The sequence below is a fragment of the Balaenoptera acutorostrata genome, chromosome 2, assembly GCF_949987535.1.
Source record: "Balaenoptera acutorostrata chromosome 2, mBalAcu1.1, whole genome shotgun sequence".
NCBI lineage: Eukaryota > Metazoa > Chordata > Mammalia > Artiodactyla > Balaenopteridae > Balaenoptera > Balaenoptera acutorostrata.
This window is the reverse complement of record NC_080065.1, coordinates 143081006-143093384: the sequence shown is the minus strand read 5'-3', so window position 1 is coordinate 143093384 and position 12379 is coordinate 143081006. Positions and strand designations below refer to the sequence as shown.

At 39.7% G+C, this 12379-nt stretch overlaps 1 protein-coding gene across 8 annotated transcripts in view; it reads left to right on the top strand.

Annotated features, from left to right (window-relative positions):
* EBF1 (EBF transcription factor 1) overlaps nt 1-12379 on the top strand; it is a 399213-nt gene that overhangs the window by 297459 nt on the left and 89375 nt on the right. For 4 of the 8 annotated variants that reach the window (XM_057541219.1, XM_057541218.1, XM_028166030.2 and 1 more), the window contains one exon: nt 4029-4162. In XM_057541219.1, the coding sequence (XP_057397202.1) occupies nt 4029-4162 (134 nt within the window). The remainder of the gene's footprint in view (nt 1-4028; nt 4163-12379) is intronic. The other 4 variants (XM_007165539.2, XM_007165538.2, XM_028166041.2 and 1 more) reach the window with 1 other exon arrangement.

The following is a 12379-nucleotide window of genomic DNA, read 5'->3' as shown; positions in this document are numbered from 1 at the left end:
AATCAAGATTTGGCCGGTAAAAGTGGTTTTGTATTCAAATCCACTCCTCTCCCCCATTCCATAATATTTCCTTGGAGATAGAATTGTATTGATTATTACACTCCTGGGCTGGATTGAACTATTTCATGAGTCTTTTCACCTTCAGATTTCACCGAACACATCCACCATGACTATTATAAACTATCTTCCTTCTGCATCTCTCTGGATATCCTGAATGAAAGAAAAACAAGTCGTTGCAGATATTCTCCGAGCTTTCTCAGAGAAAACATACCCAAAGAGAAGATGGAAGGGGAGGCTCAGGGTCTGTTACTCAGCACATCTGAGCTTAAAAAAAAAAAAAAATTAGTATCAATTTGCTCTAAAACGTATAAACTTTATCTTGCACAGAATTAAACACTCTGCTGTTATATTTTTAATTAAAATGTATTACCTTAGTATGTGCTCACTGGAAAAATTCAAACCATACAGCTATCTATAGAGTAGAATTTAATAGTCTCCTTTCTCTGGTCACCTTCCTTTTGCATATGGACCCACTGGGGACAGTTCGTGTACATCCTTCCAGACTTTTGTCTGTCATACCTGTTCACACATACCTACACACACTCATGCATATAGGCTAATAGATATCATTTTTAAAATTAACAGAATCACACTATTCATCAGGCTACAAATTGATTTTTGTTTTACTTACTGACATATTTTGACATCTTTCCATGTCAGTTTATAGAAAATTTTTTTCGTCCATTCTAATGACACTCCACATATCCTCTGGTATGGATGTACTATAATTTATTTAATCACTCCCTTATTGGGGGCACCTAGACTCTTAAACTGTTTACTGTCGATACTGCAGTGAACATTTGGGTACTTGTTATTTTAGGCACGTTTGCAAGTACTTCCTGGGCTGCTTTTAGTCTGGCAAATTTGTTTGTGACTAGGGTAAAAATGTAAGATGGCAGCCGATGAGTTAAATTTAAGTCCATAAACGTTTTGTTTAGCCTACACATTAAAAAAAAATATTGAATTAGCTGCCAGCATTTAAAGATTGGGAAATTTCACGTAAAAATCTGGGTTCCTGGCTTCCTTAGAAAGATCAGAAGACCAGATCACACTGGGACTGCGTCTGTGTGGGGACACCAGTGACTGGAGCTTCCCCAATTCAGTGCCAGCAGCCATCCATCTCATGCTTATTCTGAGACCCTGAGCTGCTGTATTCATTTGTGTTTCTTGCCTTGGCCTGTATGGATTTGTGAGTTCTTAACAGCTGCTCTTGAGCCTGATTCATTTAGCTAGTCACAGTGTTTTCTACCCTGCATTATTGACATTATAGGGTTCTTCATTTGCGGGACTGTCTCATGCATGAAAACTTAGCATCCTTGACTTCCAGGTACTAAATGCCAGTAACATCCCTTCCTCACCCCTCTCTCTCAGTGGGTCAGCCCATGATTCCTTTACATACTTTCCAATCTTCCCAATGGGGGAGTGCCACAGAGCTTCCCCTCAAGACTGCCATGACACAGAGGTATAGGAGCACCTTTGGAACCCTTTGAGGTCTCAACTTAGAAAGGGCTGCCCGACTGACTTGTTCTGAGAATGGCACTTAGTCCCTAAGCAGGGATAGTGGATTGTGCTGAGCATAGAGGTAGGATGGATCCAGGGGTGCCACTCTTTTCCTTTAGTACTTCCTCCAGGGCTTTTTTTTTCCTCCTCCAAAGCTAAGAAGATGGTATCGTATATTGTTTCCTCACCAGTTTTCCTCTTGAAACTTGATGCTCATTTACCTCTGACTAGTTGACATGTACCTTTTTTTCTGGATGGTTGAAAACATTATCACTTTCCTTAGGAAATGTTTGAACACATACACACACATCTATACATATATGTACTTACATGCCTTCTATATCCTACAAATAACAAATGGAAAAAAGAGAGCTGGGGTCAAGTATAAAATTGGCAGTTCTTGACCATGTTATTATAACTTCTTTACAATAGGAGAGTCTGTCAAAGATAAACCAACACGCCCTTGTGTCTCCTTTTGTGCAACGATGAGAAAGCCTGGGGGAGTCCATACTTAACTAAAGGAACATGCTTGTGTGATTAAAAAATAAAATTTAAAAAATTAAAAGAAATCCCAAAGCTAATACAGATAATAAACACCAAGATTATTTTGTGGTTTATGAGGGCAGTCGCAGGGTCAGCGTTTAACGATACTGTTGGATTCCACACTTTGCCATCAGGCAGGACTCTTTCAAGACCAGTTCAGTTAAACCAATATTCTATTCTTCTCAGAAGTATCCGGGGATATAGTAATACCTTTTCTACTCCACTCTAGCAACTAAGTACTTATACTGAGTTAGAAATTAAGAATTAAGATTTTGAGACATTAACTAGAATGTTTCCAAACTGCTTATATTTTAAGAATTTTATATAGTTGTTAAATGTAGTTTATTTCTCTTATAAATTGCTTGGAATCATGTATCATATTCTATCATTAGTTTAGGAGTACTCAATCATGCATTTAAACGTGGTTACTTTTAAAGGAAGATTTTACAAAAAAGTCCTATGCCTGTGGAACATTGATCACAACCTTTATATGTGTCAAAAATTGAACAAGAATTTTCAAGCCATGAATCATTTACATTTCCTTGATTAATTATTTTGTTTTTAGGAGAAAGTGGGGGAGAGAAAAGACATCTGAACTGCCCAGTTTTAGTTGTAAATGCATTGCTGTGAGTTCAGCCAACATGAAATGTTTAGTTTGGATATTTCCAAATTTCTCTGTGCAATTTTATAAGATAAATTTGACTCAAAATCAAACCCATTCTGCTTGTTTGTGTGGTGGCACGTGAGCAATGGTTCCAGCGGGCTGGGCTTCATATTTTCTTTTCTTCTTGCAAAAGTTAAAGCATGACATTTTGCCAAATTTGACAAAGTCCAATAATTTTTTTGCCAGTTTCTTCCTGTTAAAATTAACTGGTGCTCTCATTGGCTTCAATACTTGGAAAGTCAGTCTGGGGTACTTAATAAACATTTTATTAAAGAGGAGGGTCTCATTTTCTCTCCTTAGACAATATCTCCTTTGCTTTAGAATTTTGCTTTGTTCCTTTTCATAAAAGTGATCATGAAAACAGCAGCATGGCATTGTGGAGTTAAAAATCCTCAGTGGTACGAAAGTACTCTATGACAGATTTCATTTTTGCCTAATAATTCTGTTGAAAGCACGCCATGCTCATCAGGCAAACCACCTCTAGTCTGTTTGGAATCACAGTATTTGCAAATTATTTCCCATCTCCAAGGGCCATTTATAATGGAAAGAAAGGAGATAGGAAGTTTTGAAAAAGCCAGTTCTTGGGTTTTATGCCTGGGAATGACAACAAAGCAAAGGTCATGGGACTTTCTGTGGTTCAGCCCTGACTCAGCTATTTGGTTACATAATTCACCCTGAGTGACCTGCATACTTTGCATCTATAAAATGGGATCCATGACATTTATTGAAAAAAACGTAGTGACTTTTATTCAGGAATATTGCTCTGTTAGTGGTACAGACAGAAGGCATGGAACAAGAATGATGTTCTGCTCCAGCCTCCTCTGTTTCTTCCCTTCCCATCAAACAGCAATGTTTATCTAAAAAAATCTATGAGCTTTCTTTTCAGGAGATGTATTTAATTATGAAGCAATTCTATGAGGTTTCCAGTGTATTTTAAAACATCACCCATTTAAAAAAAATCCTTAACATTTCATAAATTAAATTTTGCTTCTACATTTTATTGCATAAGATTTCAGGTTTGAAAAAGATTTGGGTGACATATATGTATCTTAATAGAAACAATGAAAAGCATGCTTTTAAAAGCTGAAATTGCACCCTGAGGTTTCAGGTCCTAATGTGACTAGGAAATGCTGAGATCTTGAGGGACTTTCTGTTCGTGAAAAGATAAAAGATTTTTTTTTTTTTCTTTTCCTCAAGTCTCCCATCATTAAAGTTTGGTTCTAACAGCCGACTCCTTCTCTTTTTCATGTGTGTTGAAAAGCAGCTACTCCCTGTATCAAAGCCATCAGCCCGAGTGAAGGATGGACGACGGGAGGTGCGACTGTGATCATCATAGGGGACAATTTCTTTGATGGGTTACAGGTCATATTCGGTACCATGCTGGTCTGGAGTGAGGTAGGTGTTGTCTGAACATTAATATCTAATAGCTTGGTCTAGTTGAGGAGACTGTCTACACTTGCATTTCTAAGAGAGTGTGTAGAATTTAGAGATGGCAGTCTGGGTGGGCCAGCTCCGGTCTACAGAACTCTGGAAACTGGGAAAGATGGGTTGGGTTTACCAGGAGGCATCACTTTCTACTGGAATGACTTCCATCCACTGGCCCATCAGCACCAGGAGAGCTTCTGTTTTGTCATTTGTCCTCATGGGCTAGCCACAGTGTGGAGGTCCTATTATGTATTGGGAATTGGAAACGAGATGCAAAGTCACAAAATATATAGGCAAAGCCCTGTTCAAGCTGTAACAAGGTAGTAATCTGTGAACATTTGTAGATGGAGTCTATTGTAGGACCATCTTCAGGATCACCATTCATGTGACAGTAATAATCCAGGTGTAGGTGGTTCTTGACTTATTCAATGACTCTTCATCAGAGAGTGAGCGGTTTGCCAGGGGAACCTAGAAGAACCCAGGGCTCTTTCCAGCCCTAGGAGTTTATACCTCCCAGGCATCTCACTATGGGACTTGAACCATATGAAAATGACTATGCTCTATTTTTGCAGTACTTTCCAAGCACTGTGATCATTATTTTAACCTGCAAGTTGACTTGTCTGGCAATAATCAACATTAGCTCAAATTACAAAACATAAGTCTCACCATTCCTTAGAAGCCATGGCAAACTTGCCTTTGCTTTCTAAATTCTGAGCCTCGATTTCTTAGCCAGCATGCCCAGAGCCCCTTTTCTTTCATCTCCCCAAAGTTTAGAGTAAAAACAAGGTTAGAGCTGCAAGAGACCATTGAGCTCACTTATCTCACACACTTTACAAGTGCTCATAGAATGGCTAAACTTTATTGAGACTTACTATATTCTGGACACTGTGCTGAGTTCTTGACATAGATCATCTTAATCTTCCCTCTACACCACAAGGTAAATACTCTTAACGTGTATCTTTCCTTGATAAGCATACTGAGGCTTAGACATATGTAATTACATCACCCCAGAGCAGCCACCCAGAGCCCAAGGAGTGTGAGTGATAGGTATGTGACCACACAAAGGAGTCAGTAGCAGAACTGGAGCTAGAACTCTGGAGCTAGAGTTTCTATTTCCATTCCTGGTTGTCCTCCCATGACACCACTGTTTAGCCCATCCAGATGTTTTGATTGTGTTTTCTCTTTGGAGGGGCCACAGAGATAAGCAGAAAGTTAAGACTGTGACAGTTGAGTACATTTATCTTTCCAAAGCAGAGGCTGCCCTTCCTTTTAAGCCTTCTATGTGCACACCTCACTGCCAGTAAGCCACTCCAGCAAGCCCCTTGCCAGCCCGTTCTGCCACTGCCTTTGTCTTTCCCATGCATCCAACAAGCGGCATGCTCTTGGCCAGAGAATCAAAGCTCCCTTAAAGCTGAATCAGAGATGGACTTCTCAGTCCACCAAACTCATTGTTGTCCAAGTTAGAACAGCCCAGGTCTGGAGGTGGACTGAACTCCCCTGGCTGACTGCACCCCATTCTTTGCTGGAAACATTGGGTTGTAACATTAGAAGCATCACGTACATGGCATATGTTTCTTCCTCGCTGCTGGAGACAGCAGTGCTCACGAGGATAGCCATTCCCAGGTGCCATGGGCTGTGTCTTCATCCCTTCCTACCCCTCATTCTTTTGCTTGTCCTGGACCTTGAGAAGAGGGGAAGAATAAATAGAATATGAACTTTTTATCCAGGTCATAGCAGTCACAGTGAGGCCTGAGAAGTGGGGCTCAGAGTCAGCCATATTCTTGACCCCTGAGAATAAGTGGGGTTAGTGTGACACTCCCTTTACAACCTCGTGCCTGTCTTAGGCCAGGTGCACCACGTTGGATGTGGAATAAAGGACTTCAGCACATCAGGAAATTGTTAATTTTTCCCTCCACCTTGTCAAGGTCCCCCAGTTTCCTCTCAGTTCCCCCACTTTCTTGCCCTTTTTGGGGAACACGTAAAGGCGGTTAAATTCTACCTTAGATTTATCTAAATTGCTTTAAGGGATCTGTTTCCATATAAAAAAATCAACGCAAGTCATGAAAAGGAAAATCCACTGAGGTGATACCTTTGTCCTCCTCCCTCATGTGTCCCTCCACTACCGCTGCCTTGAGTGTACCAGAAGCCCCTCGTGATGGATCTGGGGGGTCCAGCTGGGAGGTGAGGGTTGGAGGGCACATGCTTTTCTTTGCCCACCTCCTCCTCCCAAACTGCTCTCCTTCGTGGATATATCATAAATCAGCTATGACTCTTTCCTGGTGAAAGCCCACTATGTAGTTTCCCAAAATGTTTTAGCTGATATTCTTTTAAAATAAATAAATCCCCTGCAGCATTAGCAGTTGGGCGTCTGGATGGAGGACTTTAATTTGGCCTGTTATCATCATGATGGTCCTGACATTTGGGAAAATGAGTCTTGCAGAGGTGAACTTTTTGTAAATATTCTAAACTATTTATAAATTTAGGTTTTCATCCAGGCTATTTGACAGATATGATGTTCTCTCTTTTTAAGTGCAGGGAGAGAATCTGGTACTGCTCCAAATCCCCAAATCCATTGTATACTGATGAGAAATTGAGAAGTAGCTCACATTTACTAAGGGTTTTCATGCATAGGCACTTTACGAGTATTATTTTATTTGATTCTCATTATAGCCCCATATTAGATACATATAAGTAAACCAAGTGTCAGAGAGGGTCAGAGACCCACCATCACACCGACAGATAGGGTTAGAGATGGGATTTGAACCACAGTGTATGTTTTTACGAAGGAAATACAAGCCCAAGTTAATGAGAGAGCAAATAGGTAGAATCTTGAGAGTGAGGAAGGACAGGAAGAAGAGAGGAAAAGAAGACATGCAGAGTAATCCAGGTGGTACAATAGTAGGAGTAGTAATAGCAACACTAGTAGTAACTATGACTGTTGTTTTTAGTCAAAATTAAATTAAGTGTCTTTTATTTTGGTAGGGCCCAAAGAAATTGGGGGCCATTTCTCCAGGCTTCCACTGGATAGAATCAGAACTTGGTAACTGTGAATATTAAGAGAAGATATCTGTGAAAGTAGAGTATGACTAATATTAGCTAACATTCATTGAGCACTTAGTTCCTGCCAGGTACTATGCTAAGTGTTTGCCATGGCTCTCATGTGAACCTGGTGACAGCTCTCATGTGTAGCATGTATAGCATGCTGTTCTCATTTTACTAAGCGGGAAACTGAGCTTGGGGAAGTTAAATAAGCTGTTCAGTTATCAACTGGTGGAGATGTGATGTGAACCCAGACAGTCCAAATCCAGGGCTCACCTTTTTAACCGTCCACGATTTAGCCTATGCCAAAATTTTTACCCTAGGGTTTTACCATATCAGACCAGGGTGGAATTGCCACTGATGCCTTATACTTGATGGTATCTTAACAGTTACTATCACCTCCCAAAGTAAGCTAGACTTGTCATGTAGAGAATCAGAAGAGCGGTCCCTTCATTTTCTAGCTGTGTAAATTTGTGGGTGGAGCCGTTGGCTTTTAGGAAGAATTTACCCTTATAAAGGGTATATGCTTTGTGTTAGAGGCAGAAGACAGCCTCTTCTTTTTCTATATGAATGACTAAGTTACTTGTATCTTTAAGACAGTTAACCTGTCTGGGCCTCTTCTCTAGAGTAGGACCCCAGTCTATCCAAATTCTTTGTCCCTGGCCACATTTTCTCTTGAGGTTAGGCCACCTCTGAGATGTAGTACTTTTCATTTTAAGTAGCCTTTTATCTCTTCTCAATTTCTTCACTCTGTAGCTCAAAGCACGCAGGAAGCAGGCTGGTGGGCCAGGACAAGGAGGCAACATTTTAGATTAGCAACTGATGCTATTATTTGAGACTTTTTTTTAGCTAAAGAAGTTTAAAAAAGAGCCAGAGAAAATAGGGCTGGCTTAATTTACCCTCATCTGTGCCCTTCCCCTACCAACCCAATCTTTTGCAAGTGAGTAGTTCATTTTAGCTCACTGATTGCCCCCAGTTGGGAAAAAGAAAGGTGGCACTCTCCTGCTCCTACCTCAGGGCTGCCTTCTGTGAGCTCCCAAGTTTGGGGTGAGCCACAGGGCTTTCCTGTGAATTTGGTTTGCCATCTTTGTTACTCTTCCTTATTGCTTCTTGCCCTTTCTCCTCTCTTTTTACAAAGCAAATTATTTTCTTGATACTCTTGTACTCCTTATCATGTCTTACACCAGAAGACTTAAAAAAAAAATCTTTGTAGTGTTTTATATATAAACCCAGAGAAACCAACAGGGTTGATGTGTGCTAATGTTTAATGTGGGTTGAGTTTTTTTCTTGAATACACATGTACTTCATTGCTTTTGCTTTTCTACCAACCTGTGATTTGGAGGGGCGAGGGGCTCCTGCTACTGGTTTGTAGAGCTAATTGTTATTTTAATATCTCCTTCTGAATTCCTCTAATTTCTAAACAATGAGTACTGGTTGGCTTACCAGCTGGTGTCGAGCACTGGGGTAGGTGCTATCCGTGATTAAAGTTAGGCTTTGTGGGATCTGGTATATTATTTAGAGAGCTAGCTTGTTCTCATGTAGCAAATTAGAGAGTTACATAATATATTTATGCAATCTAGAGTTAAATTTGTGGTTTACAATTCCAGGCAAGGTTCTAGAAGGCAGAGAGGGTAGTGTAGTCAGAGGTAGACTGTTTGAATAACCAATCAGATTTCTATTATGTCCAGGTGGATCTCTGTGCTGGACATTTTAGGCTCTCACAATCCTTTTAATTAGTCACTGAAATATCTGAGAGAATTTATACAGCTTATGGTGTTTAAGCTGGCTGTAAAAAATGTCCAGTGGTGGGATTGGCAGGGAGCAGAGGGTGGCGGGAATGGAGGACAACCATCCAAGAAAGGATTTAGATTTCACGGGGTAGCAGTGGGCTAGGAGCCAGAGAGTAATTATAGTCCTTCCATTGTCCAGTCAGAGCACCTACATTTTAGTCATTGTTGGTCACTGGACCTCCATCTCAACATCTGAAAATGAGGGTCTTAGACCAAATCCTCTTGGAAACCAGCTACAATTCTAGTCATTCCTTTTATCTAGAATTCACTCCCTTGAAAATCCCCCAACAGTAAGAAGTGTGGGAGTGAGGATGGGTGGGAAGTAACTTCTTCCACTATTGTTCTTCACTTTTAGAACACACTTGCAGTATACAATATCATGTTTATTTTGAACTTCATCAAAATGATTTAATTAGCCCCCAAACTGGGTCTCCCTATTGATATCTCTTCAGTCCATATTTTCACTCTCTACACTTCAGATTCTGGTATCTGATCTACACCTGAGACTTATACCACAATGTTGCTCTAATGCATCTTCCAGATAGTTCTATGGAATATACCAGTTCTTTGGGATTTTAATAGGCACCCCATGGCAGATGGGGGTGGGAGGTTTTTCCCAGTAAATGTGGGAAATGTTGAGTCAGACAAATTCCACTGGTCCTGTCCTAGAGCTTTCGAGGTACTTATATGCACTTTGACTATCTAAGACATAGTATGCAGCATGTCCCAAACTTTGTGACCACAGAACCTTTTTTTTCAGGGATCACTTTACAGGAAGACATACTGATAATGGCTGAAGTATATTTAGATTTCATGTTAATGAAGTAAAGTCATGAAACCCAATTATGAAGTGATTGGGCTGGGGTAGATGTAGGAAAATCTGAAATATTTGCAGAGTATTATTCAGATTAGACCAGCAATGTTTGGAGCCATTACTGTTTAATATTGCAAGGCTCTGAATAGAATTTCTCTCATATTTTGCATCTGGTTTTAGTTCGTGCACACTTGACATTAGATACCATGTGATTTTGTAGGACAGCTATATTTAAAGATTGCCAGGACCACTTAGCTCAAATGGGAGAAGCCAGAGTTACGTTACTGTATGAACCAGTGAGCCTCATCCTGGGGCCATACACTGTCTTTTTCATCCAGATGAATGTTTTCTTCAACTGCATTCCCAGAGACAGGCAGAAGGCAAAAGAAGCCACTGTTTGGGAAACCTATAGGTGACCATAGTCAGGTAAATGGCAGTTTGTGGGGCTGAGAAGCAATTTTGCTGCTTGAATCCAAAAGTCGGAGAATAAGGTTTGAAATGCAGTTATTGATTTCTTCCCTTCTTCCTTTCCATATCTACTTTCTATTCTCATTTGTGCACATAGCTCAGAGGAAGGACTGTAAATTAAAAAAAAAAATAGTATTTGCTCCTCTGTGACATCAAAAAATGAATGACTACAACTCATACATGCTCCCACTGTGAGTTTCCCAGGCCTTATATCCGGCCTTGATTTTTACTGAACCACATGTAGAGTCACAAAATTTTGAGGGCTTTGAGGAGCATTTCCAGTCATCAACTGCAGCTGTTTTATTTTGAAAGTGAGGAGAAAGAGGTTCCAGCACCCGCCGGTGCAGTGACTTGTCCTGAGAATGCCTTAGCTAGTTAGTGCTGGGATTTTAGCCCAGCTCTCCAGACACCAACCTCACTCCCCATTCAGCTTTCTCTTGTACCAGGATTTCTCGTGACATTTCCCTAGTTTTTTAACATACTTCCTTATATTTACCAAACCCTTCCAAGTTTTATACATAATAGCGTCACAACTCTAACGACTATTATGTATAACACATTTATATGAGATACAATTCCACTAAAATCAAAAAAAATTAAGAAAGGTGGAGAAAGACATCATGTCAAATATCTTCTCTTTCAAGAATTGTTAATATAAATAGGGTACAATGTAAATAGCTGTGTCATCCACTTTACTTATATTGAAGCTTACAGGTATAAGTTTAATTCAAAGTTTATTAAATGCACGGGTTTTAAATAATTCCTAATTGCCTACTTTTTACTAAATACATAAGTTGCCAAGTCTTTATTCAACCTGTACTTATTGATCATCTATTAGGAGGAAGATGCTTAATGCAAAATTTTAAACTTCATTTGTAAAGAATTAAAGGAGTAGTCTGAATCACTTGCATCAAACTTTGAATATGACTTTGAAGAATACCTTTCAAGTCCAAGTTATTTCACAGGGAATGATTTCTAAATGAGCCAGCGTATTTAAAAAACAGATTAAAAATAGTCTAATGGGCTTTTTAATATAGTTACATAGTTACAACCATGCTCACCTTATGCTTTAAAATCCTCTAGTCTATATTGTTATTTTTAATGACTAAGGCACTTTAAGTCTATCCTCTATGTTGATAATTATGGGTTAGTTAAAAGCGCCTTTAGGTTGACATTTTCAGCTATTTATTTACAGTGCATTTGGGAGGTACACATATGTGCCTATAACTTGAAAACGGATAAACCACACAAGTGTGATGTGTTTCTAATTTTAACATGAATCACAGACAGAATTCACAGCTGGCTGCAGTCATGTGACTTTAATGAAGAAAGTCAATATTTATATAGTGTTGTGCTCATTTCATCCATGTGCTCAATGCTGATTGCTGGAATGTCTCCCTGATGATCTGACCTAAAGCCTTTCTCCTTATGCAACCTTACTGGCTTCCTCTTTCCTAAAGCCGTAACTCCGTAGTTTGGGATTCAAGCACAGCCCCGTAAGCCTCTGACCTTTCTTTTCAACATCCTTACCCACCATTCATCTTAACTTCTGCTCCAGTCACAATGAGTGATTGGATAAAGATACAGCTCTTTATGCCTGCAGTGATTTTTTCACCTCTGCGCTCTTGTCTTGTTTATGCCATTCCTCCTTCCACAATGCTTTTCCATCCTTTCTGTGCCCACATCCTTCCGCCCTTTACGATCTGGAAAAAAATCATTTTTGTCTGTGAAATCTTCCCTCACAGCTCTAGATATTGAATATTTTCTCTTTCTAAATTCCTAATGGCCTTATCTGTACCATCTTATGTTCTTATCACTTTCTATCTTTGATTATTGTGACATAAGGGGCTGCCCTCTCCCTTGAAGGCAGGATCCATGCTGAATTCAGCTTAGTCTACAGAGTCTAGCACAGAGCCTTACACTTCAGAGGCATTAATTTATACAAAATAGTGTTGAATGACACTGCTTCTCCTTTCATTCATTCATTCAGTCAAACAAATGCTACTTTTTAGCAACTGTTATATTCAGTGCTGCTTCATAGTGTCAGTACCAGATAGACTGCAGTTTAGTTTTTGT